This window comes from Idiotropiscis lumnitzeri, chromosome 7 (genome assembly GCF_059441095.1).
Source record: "Idiotropiscis lumnitzeri isolate Australia: NSW breed Sydney's pygmy pipehorse chromosome 7, RoL_Ilum_1.0, whole genome shotgun sequence".
NCBI classification, from domain to species: domain Eukaryota; kingdom Metazoa; phylum Chordata; class Actinopteri; order Syngnathiformes; family Syngnathidae; genus Idiotropiscis; species Idiotropiscis lumnitzeri.
Window position 1 is genome coordinate 11,746,805 of NC_142397.1, and position 17,127 is coordinate 11,763,931.

At 42.0% G+C, this 17,127-nt stretch overlaps 1 protein-coding gene across 1 annotated transcript; it reads left to right on the forward strand.

Moving 5' to 3' along the window:
- Positions 1-8,036: 8,036 nt before the first annotated feature.
- ccnl1a (cyclin L1a) lies at positions 8,037-16,913 on the forward strand. Its single transcript, XM_088300744.1, has 10 exons — positions 8,037-8,372; positions 8,544-8,618; positions 8,926-9,035; positions 10,573-10,693; positions 10,802-10,866; positions 13,288-13,387; positions 13,971-14,075; positions 14,563-14,816; positions 15,578-15,670; positions 15,747-16,913. The coding sequence occupies exons 1-10, from the start codon at positions 8,127-8,129 to the stop codon at positions 16,198-16,200; spliced, it is 1,623 nt and encodes a 540-aa protein (XP_088156870.1). The 5' UTR covers positions 8,037-8,126; the 3' UTR covers positions 16,201-16,913.
- Positions 16,914-17,127: the final 214 nt, after the last annotated feature.

Consider the following 17,127-nt stretch of genomic DNA (forward strand, 5'->3'; position numbering starts at 1 on the left):
GTTTTCCGTTCTTCTTTGACACCCGTTCTTGTTATTCTTTTTGTCACACTTGCATACATACAGTAAAGGTGCAAATGCACCAAACATCCACAGCAAAAATAGAACTTTGCTTGGTTTGGAGTTGCTTTTTAAGCAGAGTGCTATTAGGACTGTCAAATGGTTGATTTGGTCCAAAGCATTTTAACAAGACCAGTCACTCATCATTTTTATAATGGGCTATAAAATTTAGGTCACCATCCAGCCTTGTTTGTTTGTTGTTTTTGCTTTTGTGACATCCTGTTAAAACGTCCTGTTTACATTCCCACAAAGCCAAGAGGCACAATTGTAGCTGTGTGAAAGCTTCTTTTTGCTGCGGACCCACCAGTGACTGCAGTTAAGCTTTTATTGTTGTGCAGTTGACTGCAGCCCTGGAAAAGGAGAGAGGCCAGAATGCACCGCGCCTGCAGGAGGAGAGAGAGCAGCTTGACATGGAGGCGAAGCTACAGCTGACAATCCGCGAGGAGAGCAAGCAGCTGTTGCTCCGACAGTACCGGCACAACAGCGCACAACTTCAGCGTTTTTTTTAGTTTTTTTTTTACTTTGCCATTTTCGTGACCCGTCGGCATCTGGATCCAAATTCTGTCTCACCACGTGCCAAATAGTGTCCATTTCCCCCATCGAATCTCGAATTACAACTTCATTTTGAGAAAGACATCGCTTGTTTTATTTTATAACATGTTGTGATGTTTAATGATTTTAGAGCAGCTAGTTCCCACGTTGTGTATTCGTTCATTACTTGGCTGATCGGTAATCTCCTGGTGTGATGCGCATTTGTGCAATAAATGTTCTACTACGTCAATTGAATGCTCACAATAAAGACAAGCTGCCATTGTGTTTGTACCAAGGGAGTAACCTGGAAGAATGATGCAGGAAAAGACAGAAGGTTCTGCGACAAAGACCCTGGACAGAAAACAAAATGAAACCTTGAAAGGTTGAATGAACCCTAGGAACAATGAAGCAAAACACACAGAAAACATTACGAGGAAATATGTGCTTTGTTGTACTCTTCTGGAATTCATTTGAAGTACATGGGAAATACTGACGTGAAATATTTTTTCTTTTATACTGAATAGTCTCAACGGTGAAGGATGCCATTCATCAAGCAGGCTCATACAAAACAGAATAGTCTTTCAGTCTAGTGGACATTTGGACTATTTTGCCAACCATCATATAGACATACAAAATATCGTCCAAAATCTGGCATAGGTGAGATAACGACATTCTTTCTATGTCCACCTGACGAGAAAGCGATGGAAATGTGAGTGGCATTAGAGGAGCTGCAGGAGGAGATGAAGAGGAAAAGAGAAGGCCACTTGGTGAGGAGGAGGCCATGCCTCAACAGCTACAGCTTTCCAAACAGCAGGTGGCACTGCAGCTGTGTCGCGCTCAGACAGAGTTGCAGCAGATGGCAGAGAGAAGCACGGAACTCCTTGACAAGGATTATTAAAAAGTCCCTTAAAGCAGAAACGACTGCGGTTGTACAAAGCGTGTGAGGGGATGTCAATTCTCAATGACCCCCCCACCCTCTGGCGGTCAGTCTGCCTGCAGAGACAACCTTCTGACCTTTAACCTCACACTGACATCACAGACAAAACAAACAGCAGTACTTATTGTATGTCTGCTTTGCGTGTAAGCAGTGAGCGTGTATGATGGAAGCATCTGTACATATGAGCTGATTATTGTATGACCGCGCTTTGGCATGTGTTTGTGTGTCGCCGCTGGAATGTTTTTTACAGCGTTGGATGAAAAGCAATCTGCGTGTGACTTCTATCTAATAGCCTTGTAATCCTGCTCTCACTAAGGTGCCCCTAATGATGGCAGTCTCTCCATACAACTCGACTGGCATGCACAAGATCACACACATAGCACACGGCTGGCAATTTGGCACTGGCAGGAAGGAGCCTACACCCCGCAGCCAAGTACAAGTGTGCGGAATAACGCACGTGCGCTTTTGCAATAACTACGTACAATGCTTTAAAGTGTGACACATGGCGTTTGTGGCATATAAACTGCATATAGCAGCACATGCGCATATGCAGAGAATTACAAGCCTATTAAATAAAACACGCAAAGAGAATGAGAGTCGTATACTGTTTTCATATACTGTATAGTGTTACACTACATCATTGGGATTCCCCTCAAACTAAGGAGCAGATGTTGACATGGTCAAATCCATATGCTCCATAGGCACTAACATGCCGATACATAGGCAAACAGACTGATTGAGTCGTGCTGCTTCATGCGTGATCTGCGATTTATCATTATGTCAACTGGAAATTCCCAATCAACTTTGTACAGTATTGCATGGAGCAACGAGCTATACTTCCCACCGACCAACAATATGGACCACTTTGTAAGCCAGTGATTCTCAATTATTTTCTGTTCGCGCCCAATCTACCATCCACTCTCTGCCCCAACGATAAATAATAACATGTCTATAAAATAGTTATAGGTACACCTCTGCATAACATCGGATCCTTGTTAACGTAAAGAAAACAAAAAGAAAGAGACATAGTTCAATTTACAAGAATAATCTTGTGAACATTGTTTATTAGACTGTAAAAGAAAAGACTTCAAGTGCGTCAATTTGTCTGAAATTCAAAAATATAATAAAATCCTTGTTTAAGCTGTAAACATTTTTAACAGACGTATTGCACCATTTGCCACTGAGAATAAAAATTAAACAAATTCAATAAATAATAACAAATTCAAATTGGCTTCAGCAACATTAACTCAGGAGCACAATATATAAAACACTTTAACCTACAAAACAAAAATGAATAAAACAATTTGTGCTGATTTTATTTTATCCAATGGGCAATGAGAGCGCCGTTGCCAACTACTGGAGTGGATGTGCAATTACACTTTATTGTAGTATGGTGGGGGAAAAAAGCATGTGCCCCCCTCAGCATTGCAGCCCACCCCACTATTTGAGAAGCACTGCTTTAAACTAACGCGGGGTTGCCATTGTAGTGAGATCCTCTTCTCCGTATTACAAGCGAGTGGAAGGTACAATTGTAACATTCTTGCCGTAAGCACGCATACAGTATGGTCCATTGGCCTTATTGTCAAGAGTATTCAAAAGTCGCATGTTTGTGATTTAACAAGCCAGTAAGCAACGTTTATGGCCGTGTTCCATGTTGGTTTGAAACACATGCAGCATTACGAGAAAAATATGAACGGTCGGAACATTTTTATCTCTACCAAGATGTCACATGATGAGTTTTACTTTGTAATCACACTTGATTTAGTGAGAGAAGTTTGGTGACTCCCACTTATGGGATGTAAACAAAATGGTGTTTATTCCAAATTGATTCCTTGTTGCCTACCCACTGTAATTGTGGCGAGAGTTAGTTGTATACACAGCACAGACGCACCGCTGGTGACCTCATGAAAGGTTTCCATCAAATCATGGACGAGCGTCTGACAAACATTTTGAAGTGCTCACATTGCTGGTGTCGAATGTGCATTGACAAGAACTCGGCCAAAGTGTCTGTTTTGATCAAGTCAGATAATGCTCATTTTGTCCTTTTTTTTTTTTTTTTTTTTTTTACAATTTAGAAAGAATCCTGGAAATTTAACTGCAGTCTAATTTTAAGGCATCCCCCCAAAAAAACAACATATTCTCTTTCACCCTGAATGTCACATTTCTCTTTCGACTTTGATATTTTCCTTCTCTCGACGGCAATAATCTGGTTTTCTGCATCAAAACATACGCCGTTAAAAGAAACTGCTCCATTCGGTGAGTGTTCATTTTAGAAATGCAATTTATTTAGACCCTGTCTCTGTAGTTTGCAAAAGTAAACATGTAATAAAGTTATACTTTAAACAAATCACATTGCGGATGTTCACAATGCTAATGATGGCCATTTTCTGATCGTGTTTCCCATTCACTCACACACATCCACAGAAAACATGATGAGTGCTTGAGTGGAAGGAGCACCACCTGTAGGGCACACAAAAGTCACACACACGTTGTATGCATTGTGTGTTGTTGATGTCATTCACACTGACTAAGGCCTTTCCCTTCTTCCCTTGTTTCTTCTCCCTCCACATTCTGGATAAATTGAAAGTCATGCATGAAGAAAGTGCGTGTGTGTGTCAAGGAACTCATTTAACTTCTCACGGGCACACATGGAAGCCTTTTGGTTTTCACTCCCTGCGATCCCACTTTTCCACTCCAGCTGGGAGACAGTGCACGGACGTGCTGTCCCCACAGAGAGGAGGGACACTAATGATTTTGTGCACTTACTAGCTCCTCTGTGTGGCGGTCAGTGTCGATCCACATTGATTACAGGATGGGGAGCTAGTTTTTTTTCCATTTAAAGTGGTTCAATAAAATTGTAACACACTGTTTTATAAGATAGTGAAATAAATGAAAACATGAGATTTTCATCATTGGGAAATCTTTATTGTTGGTTGACCACCCTTGACTATTTTTTTTTGCACTGCATTGTACTGAGGATTCTAATCTGGGTTTTGGCATTCTAGTGTGGAGTTAACATGTTTTTACCTCCATCCACATTCCAAAAGTATACATGTTTTTTTTATCATTAAATTTCCAAATGTGTGAATATTAGTGTTGTCTATGTGGGTGGTGACCTGTACACGGCATACATTGCCTCTCACCCAAACTCAACAGAAATACGTTCCAGCTCACTCGTGACCTGAATGAGGACAAGCGGTGTTGAAAATGGATGTGTGGGTGTATATAAAAGGCTACTTCATTAAATTCGACCCTAATCCATGGTGTTTGTGGACATTTAATTCTATTCCTAACAGATCCCACATTTGCACCATGTCATCAAAAAGTACAAGTTTGAAATGTGACATTGATTTTACATGTACATCGTGGACAAAATGCTGATGAGGGCCACTCCAGGTTACAGAGCTAGTTTTGCATAAGGTTTATGAAGTAGTATGTCGTTCATTAATTTTGTCAGTGGAGGGTTTATAAATGAGTAACTAAACGTCCAACTTTCAGTGATGTTTTAATGGGATTCCGCTCTAGCACATCCTGTAAAACTGTGATGAGAGAGCACAGAGGCTTCCATTAAAACACCATTTCATCCTAGACACTCACTGGAAATGTGTCAATATGCTTTTAATCTATTTGGTTCATCATCCCTCGGGTGCTGTTGTTCAAAGGCAGTTACCACACTTGCACTGCAAACACTTTTATTTTTCATCTGTTCCGGTTTAGCACTCACTGGCTGATTTGAAATTATACAAATTGTTTCTCTGAGCAGAAATGACTTTTCAACCACTCATCAAGAGTTCGAAAAGGGTTTCTATTTGATGAAGAAGCCAAGTGATTCTTAATCTTTTGTCCTTTTCCTTTAGGCGTGGCCTATTTGTATAACCCTAGAACGCGTGTCCTTCTTGGTGTGTGCCTGTGTGTTTAATCCGCAGGGTGAGTGTGTGGCTGATCCATGACTCCTTTCAACATTTTTTTTCATTTGTGTACACGAAGTTCCTGCTGCATTGGCATGCAATGTGTTTGGATCGCCCAGTAATCTTTCTCAGCTTGCGGAAGTCATTCGTTGAATTTGATCGACTTGAGGTAATTACCATATAGCAGAGCAGGCACGCACGCACGCACGCACGCATGTCTCTGGGGAATTTCCTCAAGTTGCTTGTAAATACACACGCGACAGCGAGGAGTGTGCGTGCGTAGCTCTCGTTCGTCACTGGGTGTCCTTGAACGCTTTCCGCCCGCGTCGTTATGGTCATGCCGGAATTCTGCCATCTCGTAAGCCCTCCCACACCCTGTAATTAAAGTCACCCGGGCAACGGGAGAAAGAATGCTCAGTTTTCTTGTTGTCGTGGTAACCGCGTGCGTGCGAGAGCAGGGAGGTGCTGGTAGTAGGTGTTAGTTAATGATGGAGACAATGAGGCCTCAGTCTGCCACCTCATGTGGTGTGCTAATGAAACAGTTAAAACGCGTGTGTGTTTGTGTGTTGTTGGTGGCGTGTGTGTATTTTCTCGTAAATTATATGGGCTATCTTACAATTGCCTCAAGCAGAACTTTGTGATGTTTTATCGAGATTTTTTTTTAAAACAAGAAATGTGTACTGAATGTTTCTATGCAACTATGCTTAGTGTAGGGTTGGCAGTGATTGGTTGTTCGATTGCTTGTTGTAAGTGAAACTGAAGCTCAGCCATTTATTTTCTGTAGCACTGGTCCTCGTCACGGGTGAGATGCAGCCCTTTCTAGCTGACTTTGGGCGAGAAGCTGGTCACCCTAGATTGGTCGCCATTCAATCAGAGTTTGGACACCTATAGACAATTATAGACAAGGTATGGAGTCTATAATTACCTAACATTAATTAGTAACTGGAGAAAGCCCACCAAAGCATAGAGGAAATCGAGATTCTAATCCACAATTTTCGAGGCTGGACCACGTTTGAACCTGTAGCCTTTGTTGTGAATTCAAAAGTCGTCCAACGTTGCAATACACGAAATGTTGGGTGATGGTTCCCTCTGCTGTCTTTCCAGAACTACTGCAACGCCGCGGGCTAAAAACTGAATTATTGTTCGTTTGCACTGGAGAGGGGAGCGCTCTAATCTCGTTGCACACCTGAGTACAATGACAATAAAGCGATTTCTGATTCTGATTCTGATCATTCCAGCAGCTAAATTTATAATAATTGATCATTTCATCGGATATTTTTTACTATAGGCTCGCAATAGTGTGATACTATACCGAATGAATGATGACAAAGCTTTAATAATGATACAGAATAACGCATTAACATTAAACGTAAAATTATGAAATAACGAAGTCTGTCGAAATATACAAAGCGACGTTTAATGAGATTTATACAGATGATATTGTGTGCATGCGCGTGAGCGTGTACACGTGTACGTGCGCGTGTACGTGTGTTGGTGAACTGATTGGCGGATGGATATGTTCCAGAGGTATAAGAGTAAAAAGTCTCAAACTTCTCGTAACATACGTCATTTGATAAATTGGGACTTCCCACCCTCGGGTGAAGTTTGAACATTAACTTTGTGTACAGAGAACACTTTTTTCTTCCGGCTCCCGAGCTCTTCCATTGTATTGCGCGCAAAACCATTGTTTCTGTTGTTATGTTACGTATGTTGCTGCTCAGTATATTCCCGTTGCTAGCTGTACACGCATTGCGGAGTTACTCATTCAAACAAACGCAAATTCCAAACTACACACACGCACACACACGCTATTTCTTTCACCAAAAACCCTCGTACCTTTTTGGTGTGGAGTTTTATTTATTTATTTATTTTAGGTTGAAACAACTTAATGATTTTCAAACATTTAAAAACTAAGCATATATGTAGATATGCTGTCATAAAATAACATTTACGGCTCACATACGCACAAACACAGACTTACGTACCCGTACACACATTATTATAACCAGAGCTGGGCACTTGACCCCTTTTTGCCGGTCAGTCCCCTGCCCTCCGGCAGCAATCTCGGTACAGTTCCGGCCTCAATCCTCCGGTTTTATAAAAATTGTCAACCCCTGACAACGGACCGTTCCACCCCCGGAGCGGACTGTCCCGCTCTGATTATTACATATCAAAAATGTCTCTTCTTCCTCATACTTTTTAGTGTGTGAGAGGTAATATGTTATTTTTGGCCACCTTATAGCTTTTCATATGCCGTCAGGACAAATAACCAAAATTACATATACAAAATAAATTGATGTATTACTACTTTAAAATCAATGGCCAGTAAAAATGGGGGGGGGGGGCAGATTTTCCCACAGACCTTGGGTTTGACACCTGTACCTTAGAGGCTAATAATTACTCACAAATACAAATTCGAGGCGCATCAAAAAAATTATTTCATTCCAAAAAAAAACACCTACGATTTTGGGTGTGAGGCAGATTTTTGATGAGCGTAAAAGTTATTTTTCCGTACATGTGAAACAATTTGTACTTGTGTTTTTAAATACGAGAGTTGCGAAACTACTTTTCCTCTCGGATGTACACCAACGTCTGCGCCTCAGCAGCTTTGTGACGTCACCCTCTTAGCCCTACACCCAGTTCCGTCTTGTCGTTGCGTGATCGACGCCGTCGTATCTTTTTTTTCCCCCCGAATGAAGATGGCCGCAGGTCCCCTTTCGGTGTCTTCAACCGCATCAACAAACAACGATGGCATCCTCATTGGTGACAAAGTTTACTCCGAAGTCTACCTTACGATCGACAACTCTCTCATCCCTGAGGACAGGCTCTCTCCGACGCCGTCAATGCTCGACGGCCTCGACCTCCACACCGAGACCGACCTTCGCATCTTGGGATGTGAGCTGATTCAGTCGGCTGGGATCCTTCTCCGATTGCCGCAGGTTAGCCTCAACTCGTTTGAAAGCAACGTTTGTGTTTTGGAATAGTTGGAACACAAATAGGCTACGGCCTGTTAGCTGTTAGCTTGCTGTCTCACTGGCGTGGTTGACTCAAAATGGCGTCGGTCCATTGTACTCTTTCGAGGGAAACCCTAAAACAAATGTCTTCAACAGGTGGCGATGGCAACCGGGCAGGTGCTTTTTCATCGTTTCTTTTACTCCAAGTCTTTCGTCAAGCATAGTTTTGAGGTAAGTTCTGTCTGGTGTGGTTTCAAATTGTTAGGCCGTTGGTGCCATCTCATGCTAGCGTGTCGTTAGTGGAACGTTAGCGGGCGCCATGTTGGACACTTTCAAACGCTGCTCAAATCTTCCTCATTCTGCGCTCGAGTAATTCGCGCAACGTCTGTTAATAAAAATCATTATCAATACAATAGTTCCAACTATTTTTAAAAAATTGCCGAAAACATTGTACCGTTATCGTATTTGTTGTTCTTATGTTTTTGTCTAGTTTGCTACGACCCCTTTCTTGCAACCATGTGCTTCATTTTGTATTTAGATTGTTGCAATGGCTTGTATTAACTTGGCCTCCAAGATTGAAGAAGCACCCAGGCGAATAAGGGATGTAATCAACGTTTTTCATCACCTGAAGCAGATTAGAGTCAAAAAGTAAGTATCAGTTTTCACTGCAGTTATGTAAAAAAACATTTATCTCCTTTGTCCAACGTGTTTGTTAATGTTGCCAACCAAGGAATTGTGTTATTTTGTTTTACTTAAGTAAAAGTGCCCTTCTGTTTATCACTGTATTCTTAAACTGTTTAAACCTTTCAGTTTTCCCCCTCACAAGTCTACATTTGCAGATGTAACACTTAAATTTTGACTGCCACCTAAATTTGTGTCTCACCAAAACCCAAGAGCATCTTATGACATGGCACCGCTGCTTTGTCAGTGTGCGCATTTAGTTTTGATTTGAAGTGTGTTCATGGCAGCGCTATAAGATATTGGCATTAACTTGGCTTCTTTTTTCCCTTGCAACCAACTAACAGCGACCAGCTACATTTACCAAAGCCTGGGTGATGTGGAATGGTACGTAAGATGAAGCAGTCGGCATGACAACCATGATCCAAGGGGGCCTATCTCCTCGCCCAGGCCCCTTCCTGTGGGAGACGCCCGTGGTCTGCGCCACCTCGGGGCACTGGGATCGGGGATGACAGGTTGGCCGGAGGTCCTTGGCCCCCTGGGCAGCTTGAAGACTTCTGTGGTTCAGTCTTAAACTTTGGGTATCTGTCCGTCAATCTGCAGACCGCTGGGTAACGTAGTTCTCTTTTGACTACTGCTTACCATGCATTTTGATTGTGCGATTAGTGCAAAAGCCCATTCACTAGCTGTTGTCTACGGCTATTTTTGAAATATCTCCTTGTTCGTTGCCAAAAAATTGAGTGAAATTCTTGTGGTCTAGTCACTAACGTAACTGTGATTACATATCTGCCGTTTTCATGTGTATTCTTAGCTTCATCAAGAGTTTGGCAGTCAAATTTTTAGATGTGGGATTGTATTGTGGAATTTCAGCGCAGGAGTTAACAAAACTGCCTTTCAGTCTAGCATCTGTTTCAGTCCGCATTTTTTTTTTTGAGTGTCTAAGCTCTTATGTCAACATTCATTATCAATACTGTGCTTCACTTAAAATAGGATGACCAGTGTTGAGGGGTACTTGCACTCATACACATAGTTTACAGCTCTACTATGTTTTGTGACTCACTGTGTTTTTGAACTTACCCTTCAAACATTTCAATGGCACTGTTAATCTCATTATTGTAAAATGTGTCCTACTTTTTTGTATGCTTTTGCACATTTCATGCTAGAGTCATCTAACTTACATAAGGTGATTTTAAGTTATTAGATATTTTAAGGAATGCAAGGTTTTAGGTGTTGTGTGCAACGACCTCGGATGATATTTCAATGCCATGACAGGCTGTGATTGAGCTTGACAGCTACAGATCCTATAAGCTTACAGAACCACAGGAGTCCTCAAACCCCAGCAGACTGTCAGGCATGCAGTTAACAAATCTGCTGAGAGTTGGTTGGAATAGGGAAAAAAGAACAATAGAATACATTAAAACAGAAGGGTTCTTTCTTTTGGGTGGGTTTGAGGTTCTCAGAGGAAGGGAACAATTTTGTTGTTTTTTTTTATTCCATTGTTAACCAGGACTCCAAGTCCACTGATTCTTGATCAGAACTACATAAACACCAAAAATCAAGTCATCAAAGCTGAGCGGCGTATTCTCAAGGAACTGGGCTTTTGTGTGCATGTCAAGCATCCGCACAAGGTGAGGTTACACCCTACACGGGTTTTAAACCAAACAAAACTTAACAGACTAGTTTTACAGAAATTCGTCCTGCGTTAACAACTCCGTAAAACTTATTTTCCCGTCTAGATAATTGTCATGTACTTGCAAGTCCTGGAGTGTGAAAACAACCAAACGCTGGTCCAGACTGCCTGGTAAGTTTCATCTTTGTTTTCCACCTCACCTTCAGCTACTTCCTCTCTCGTGTCAGTGACAAGTTTCAGCTGACACAGACACAGACCTGGGCTAAAGATGAAACTTTTAAAAGGCCACCTGATTATGTCCTACGACATAATTAAAGCCCATTTTGGTGAAAAGCAGCAGTGCTATTTAAGCCTCCTCATTGTTTTAAAGCACTTGGCCCAGGTTTACTCCCTTTTGATCCAGTTCACATATTGCTGCAATTTGTGTTATTGCACCCATGTGACATCTCTCACGTGTGCCCTAATGTGGCCTTGCTGTAAATTTGTCGATGGTGTCAGGGGGCGTGATTTAACTTTGTCCTTTCTCTCTACTCTTTGATTAAAGGGTAGTCCGTGCTGGTAAGTCACATAAAGAACCTCTGAACTCTACCTCCTCCAACCACATGACCTCAGGAAGCCACCCCCCTTTGGCTGGCTGCCCCTCTCCACACAGCCAGTCCCAATGCTGAGACTCGTTGAAGGGGGCGCTCGGGCCTTTCCAAACAGCCTACAGCGTCTTTATTTTCTCTTGGCTCTCCACAAGGATTTGTATTTTTCTTTGTGCCAAGGCTATTAGATCACATTGTTACAATTTATATATATATATTTATTTATTTTTTTAATTAAGCATTGACCACAATCACTTTTTGGAGCAGGTAAAAGCTTACAGTATAGTGTGTCATGTCCCCAACTGACGTGTTGTCCAGACATGTCTGTTTTGCAGGCGGATCCAGTTCTCAGGTTTTGCCTCCCAGGACCCTTCTTTCTCTGCACCCGTCACAATTCAACAGAGTTGGCATGTTGTCTTGTTGGCATAGTTTTTAATGCTGAGCCATTGAAAGTATCTTGTGGCTCATTTAATGAACTGTAACGCCTGAGCCTGCTGAATAACAGCGATAATTAAATGAGTAATACATACGTTGAATGTACATTGGAGAAACAACTTTGTAGATTTTTTTGGGGGGGGGTTTTCATATGGCCAAACATGCACATCTTTTTTAGGGGGGGGGGGTTTAAGGTTTGTTCACTTGCATTTTATCATCTGGATCCTCTTGGACTACTTCCTTTTATTGTCTCCCCCAATGACATTGATTACCATCCTTTTTTTGTCTGTCTCCCAGTGACATTGATTATTAGTTCTCATGTTCTTGCCCAATGTACATCCCATTTTTGAATGTCACCATATTTAGTTTATTCTTCGAAAAAATTTAACGTGCGTGCATTTTTTGTTTGGGTGCAGCAATCCTTCGAGTTTTGTGGCTTAGTGTCTTGTTGGATAAGAAGTTACGGTGACAGTTTGGCCTCGTAAGCTTGCACACCACTGGCTTCCCCAACGAGCTGCTGTGCATGTCGACCTTAAATGCTTTTGCTTCCTTGTCCTTCAGATCAAACAATCTGAATGTGGCAATTGTGGTGTAGATAAATTACCTACACCTAAATGTGTGCATGTTCCCCATGGCATGTCATCACCCCGTCATCTGCTTGGGGCAAGGTGTAGTGTCAGGCTGGCAGGCCTTCAGAAGGAAGTTATGTGACAAAACAATACTCCCATGGATACCCCAGAGAGAAATGGACAAAGTTAAACGTCACAGACGCGACAAGTTTTCACTTCAAGCTTATCTAATGGGGCAGCTTTAGCTTTAATTCAGCTACTACTAAACAATGGTACCTCAAATTTGACTTTTTAAACATTTTCCATCAAGCTCTATTAAATAATGAATGTTTTATTTGCAATCTTTGAACTGAACAGGCATCGTCTTGACTAAAATGTAGATATAATTGGTCATGCTCATTAGAAAGTTTAATGGTCTGATAGTGACAATTTGGGCAAAAATACAGTCAACGGTTCATTGGCACCTGCACGAAGAACTCAATGTCAACTATATCCACAGTTAGTGCTCGTCACCCGTCGCATCTAAATCAAATTCCTTAGATCACATACGGAGCGAATGGGAACAAAAATGGGAGGTGATCAACCATGTTTAACAACTTGACACACTTTAATATTTGCGATCAGTTGTCCATGACTGCTGGTGATGATATCCGAAAATATGACACCTTACTACCAATTGAAGCTGGACTGAAGGACTTTCAATGAAGGTCTGCTGGCATTATTTTATGATGGCCTTTCAGTAAAGCCTCAGCCTGTGCAAATGCTTGATGCACACTCAGGCACAGTTACCTGCCACATAATGTGCAATTAATGCCCCAAATCTCCCAATAATAAAAGCACATCGGTACCTAAACTGGCTTAAAAGTTTCCCATTTGAGGTACCACTATTCTGCAATAGTTGAATTAATGTTAAGTCAATGTCCGTCTTTAAAAAAAATGATTGAAATGGCTTTGTTTAGAGAAGATGCTATGTTTTTGTTTGCTCTTCTTTGTCTTTCAAGGAATTACATGAATGACAGCTTGAGGACAAACGTGTTTGTAAGGTTCCAAGCAGAAACCATTGCCTGTGCCTGCATATTCCTTGCTGCCCGAGCTCTACAGGTGAGATGATTTAAAAAAAAAATAAATAAATAAATGCATGGGCTGGTGCTTGATTGAGAAGAAATATGCTTCACTCGTCTGTAAACTCGCCAGTGTTTTCTCATCAGTTTACTGAAATGTATCCTTAAGTTGAGCATTTCAATAAAATGTTAATGGTACCTTATGAAATGGTAACGCAACATATTTGCCCATTTCTCCTGGCAGTTAAAGCATGTGTGCTAAATAGAACACTGCACAGTTTTCATGATAACCTGGCGTGAATGGTTGCGTGCTGTGCACATTAGTAGCTTGTTCATTTGGGCGAGGGATGTCCCCAAATTTAGCGATCAGTTTCACAGTGCTTGCTGTCTCAGGTTGTCCTGTTCCGGATTTTGGATTTGGATGCCTTTTATCTTATTTATATTAAGTTTGGTGTCAGTTCACCACAGAGAGCTATTAAACGTCACACTTTTATCGATGTGCTAAACAACACAAATTAAATTATTGAATAGTTCAGCACAGATCAGGAAAAAAATATTTCCCTCATGCCCTTGCACCACAATCAGTGTAGAATTTTTGAATTAACTCCATTTTCTCTTACCAGATCCCCCTGCCCTCCAGACCTCAGTGGTACATGCTGTTCGGAGCAAGTGATGATGACATTAAAGATATTTGCATCACCACCCTTAAACTCTACACAAGGAAAAAGGTAAAACATTAAACACGCACATTTCTTGCATTGAAGCACCAATAGTCATGCTGCATAAATATGACGCACTGGGCTCAACACACAATTTCGCGTGGGCAACTCTTTCTTTACTCACTTTAAGTTGTTTTCAACATGTTCATAAACAGCATGACCATATTTGGTGATCTCAATTGGCATACCCTACGATGTAAAGACTGGTTCACAGTTTTGCTTTGTATGTTATTTAAGGACAATATACTACAACACACCATTTACCTCAAAACATTAGCATTTTGTCATTGGCGCTACAAGTTTCACCCAACAATCTCATGAGGACTTAAGGACTGTATTCTTTAATATGCTATAATAAATACAATCTAAGGTAGGCCGAGGTAGGAAATGAGCTCACACACGCACACACTGTCTAACTACACTAAGTATGGTATGTCAGTATGTTGGTTCTTTTCAATGTTCATCATGTTGACTGGCAGCGTAACTTGTTCCACAGCCGAACTATGAGCAGCTGGAGAAGGAAGTAGACCGGAGAAAGGTGTCCTTGGCCGAAGCTAAGCTGAAGGCCAAAGGGCTGAATCCCGACGGCACCCCAGCATTGGCCGCACTCGGGGGCTTTTCACCTGCTTCCAAACCATCTTCCCCAAATGTGGTCAAAGTGGAAGAGAAGTCCCCCAACAGCCAAACAGTCAAAGCTGTTAAGAAGGAGCAAGATAGTCGGACACAGATGACAAAAAGTCCACACAACGGGTAAGTAATGCTGCTGTGACACAGTAATGTGTTTTGACTTTAATTTGGGGGTATTAGCTTCCAAATAAGGTGAACGGTATAGGAGTTAAGTATAAGTGTGTGTTTATATTTGGCTGTTCCACATCTGGGTGTTACTCCCTCATTATCCCACAAGTATCCTAATTGTAGAAAGTTGAGCAGCATGAATGGAATGGGCTCCAAACTGTAGTTCCACGGCACTGAGAACATTATGAACGAACACACAGAGGTTGTTAATGTCTGCGAGTTGGTATCATGAATTTGTATGAAGGAGTCAATCGTTGCTTGATGGCAAAACTGGTGGTAAAATTATGGAAGACCAGGCAGGAACTGAATATTGCTGCAGTAGAGATCTGGTCATGATTGTGTTTCAGGCTTCAGGCTGCTATTCACTGAAAATGATTTGCAACTAAGAATTAGACTTTGAAAATTTTAAGTGTGGGGCATCTACACAAAAAGTCATTCTCAATTTACCCGATTTGAATGTAAATGCCCTCATTTTCAATTCACATCTGGTTCCTTAAACACAAATACAGTGTGGTGCTGAGAGGCAAAAATATCAGAACTGGCCGCGTTCCAATACATAATCATAACGCATGTCATCAGTACATTCTGCCATTTCGGTGAGGATGTTTAGTTGCCTTTCACTATATGTTGCTGGCATCACTAGATTGGTAATATACATTTGTGGTAAATTAATGATTTTTCATGATGCTTAATCTTTATCCTTCTCTTTGGGTCAGAATGAGGAAGGAGACAAAGTTAGGGAGGAACAGTCGGAGCGGCAGCCGTTCACGATCCAGAACACGTTCTAGATCGCGTTCTCCTCGCAGGCAGTAAGTCAACACATTTGTCATGTGCCACGGCGCTGCCGATGACGCTCAGCTTCCCTGTCTGCCATTTCTCTTGCAGTTTCAACAGCCGGCGCAGTCGCTCCGGGACATACAGTTCACGATCACGCTCGCGATCCCACAGTCGGAGTCCCTCGCCTCGGAGACACCCGCCCTCGCCCCTCCTCCCCCACCTCAAATCCAAGGCCGCTCACCACAGCAACAGCGACTCGAAGAGCGGTGGACGCCACAACAATGGCGGCAGCGGTCACAAGAGGAAGCGCTCTCGGTCCCGCTCCCGTACGCCGCTCAAAGCCGAGAGGGAACGGGACAGAGAGAGGGACAGGGACAGAGATCGGAGCGCCTTCGACGCGTCTTCGAAGAAGCACAAACATGAGCGCAACGCCGGACATCGAGGAGACAGGAGAGACGGCGAGAGGTCGCGCTCGTACGACAGGGAGCGCAGTCACGGTCACAAAGCCAAACATCACAGCAGTAGCGGCGGACATTCAGGACACGGAAGACACCGACGTTGACGCTCACCATCGGCAACGAGACTTTTCCAAAATGTACAGAATTTCAGGAATGTCCAAGCCAGTGTTGTCGTTTTGGGTTTCTGCTTTGTCTTCTGGGTTTCCCAAACACATCCATCTTTTGACTCGAAAGATGTCTTTGTTTAAAAGGAATGTTAATTTTCACAATTTTTAAGTGGTGGCAGACAGAAAACGGTTTTGTTTGCCAGAAGCCAACATGGCATTGTGTCAAGCCCTACGTTCATATCACGCACCTGCTAACATTGACCTTAAATGCGGATGGTGTGTGAGGACCACCCCAACTGTGGCTTGGTGAAATTTCACGTCATAGGACTATTGGGCTATCTGATCCATTAACGTAAAGTAGCAAAGCATCTATTTACAGTGTAAAGTTGGATTGATGTCCGCTGGCATAATGTAAATGCTTTAATTTTTTAAAGCGATCTGCACAGTGGATAGCTTGGAAGATGTCAAATAAAAGCATTCGGGAAAGCAGAGAATGTTGCAGGCAGGTCTTGTGTCTTTGATGTTTGTCTTTTGTTTTTACAGTTTCCAAAGAACAGTTTTGCTGTTGACCAGTTAGTCATCAATTATTATTTTCATCAGAATGCTGATTTAATTTAATTTTTGGGGGACTGTCAATTGGTAACACTGGTTTTAGTATACACAAATATTCATGTCCAATTTTTATTCAATAAATGAGTTACAGCACTGAATTGAACTTTTTTTTTCCCCATCTACCACTTGAACGTATGAGTAGACATTTTTCTAAAGTACCAGTTTAAGAGGCAAACTCGCCTTTGTCTTGTCAAATAGATTCAAGCTAATGTGAGGATGAGGATAATTGTGTGATTAATAGTCTACTACTCGTAGTGCAGGGGTGGGCAAACTTTTTGATTGGTGGGCCACAATGAGTTCTAAAATTTTACA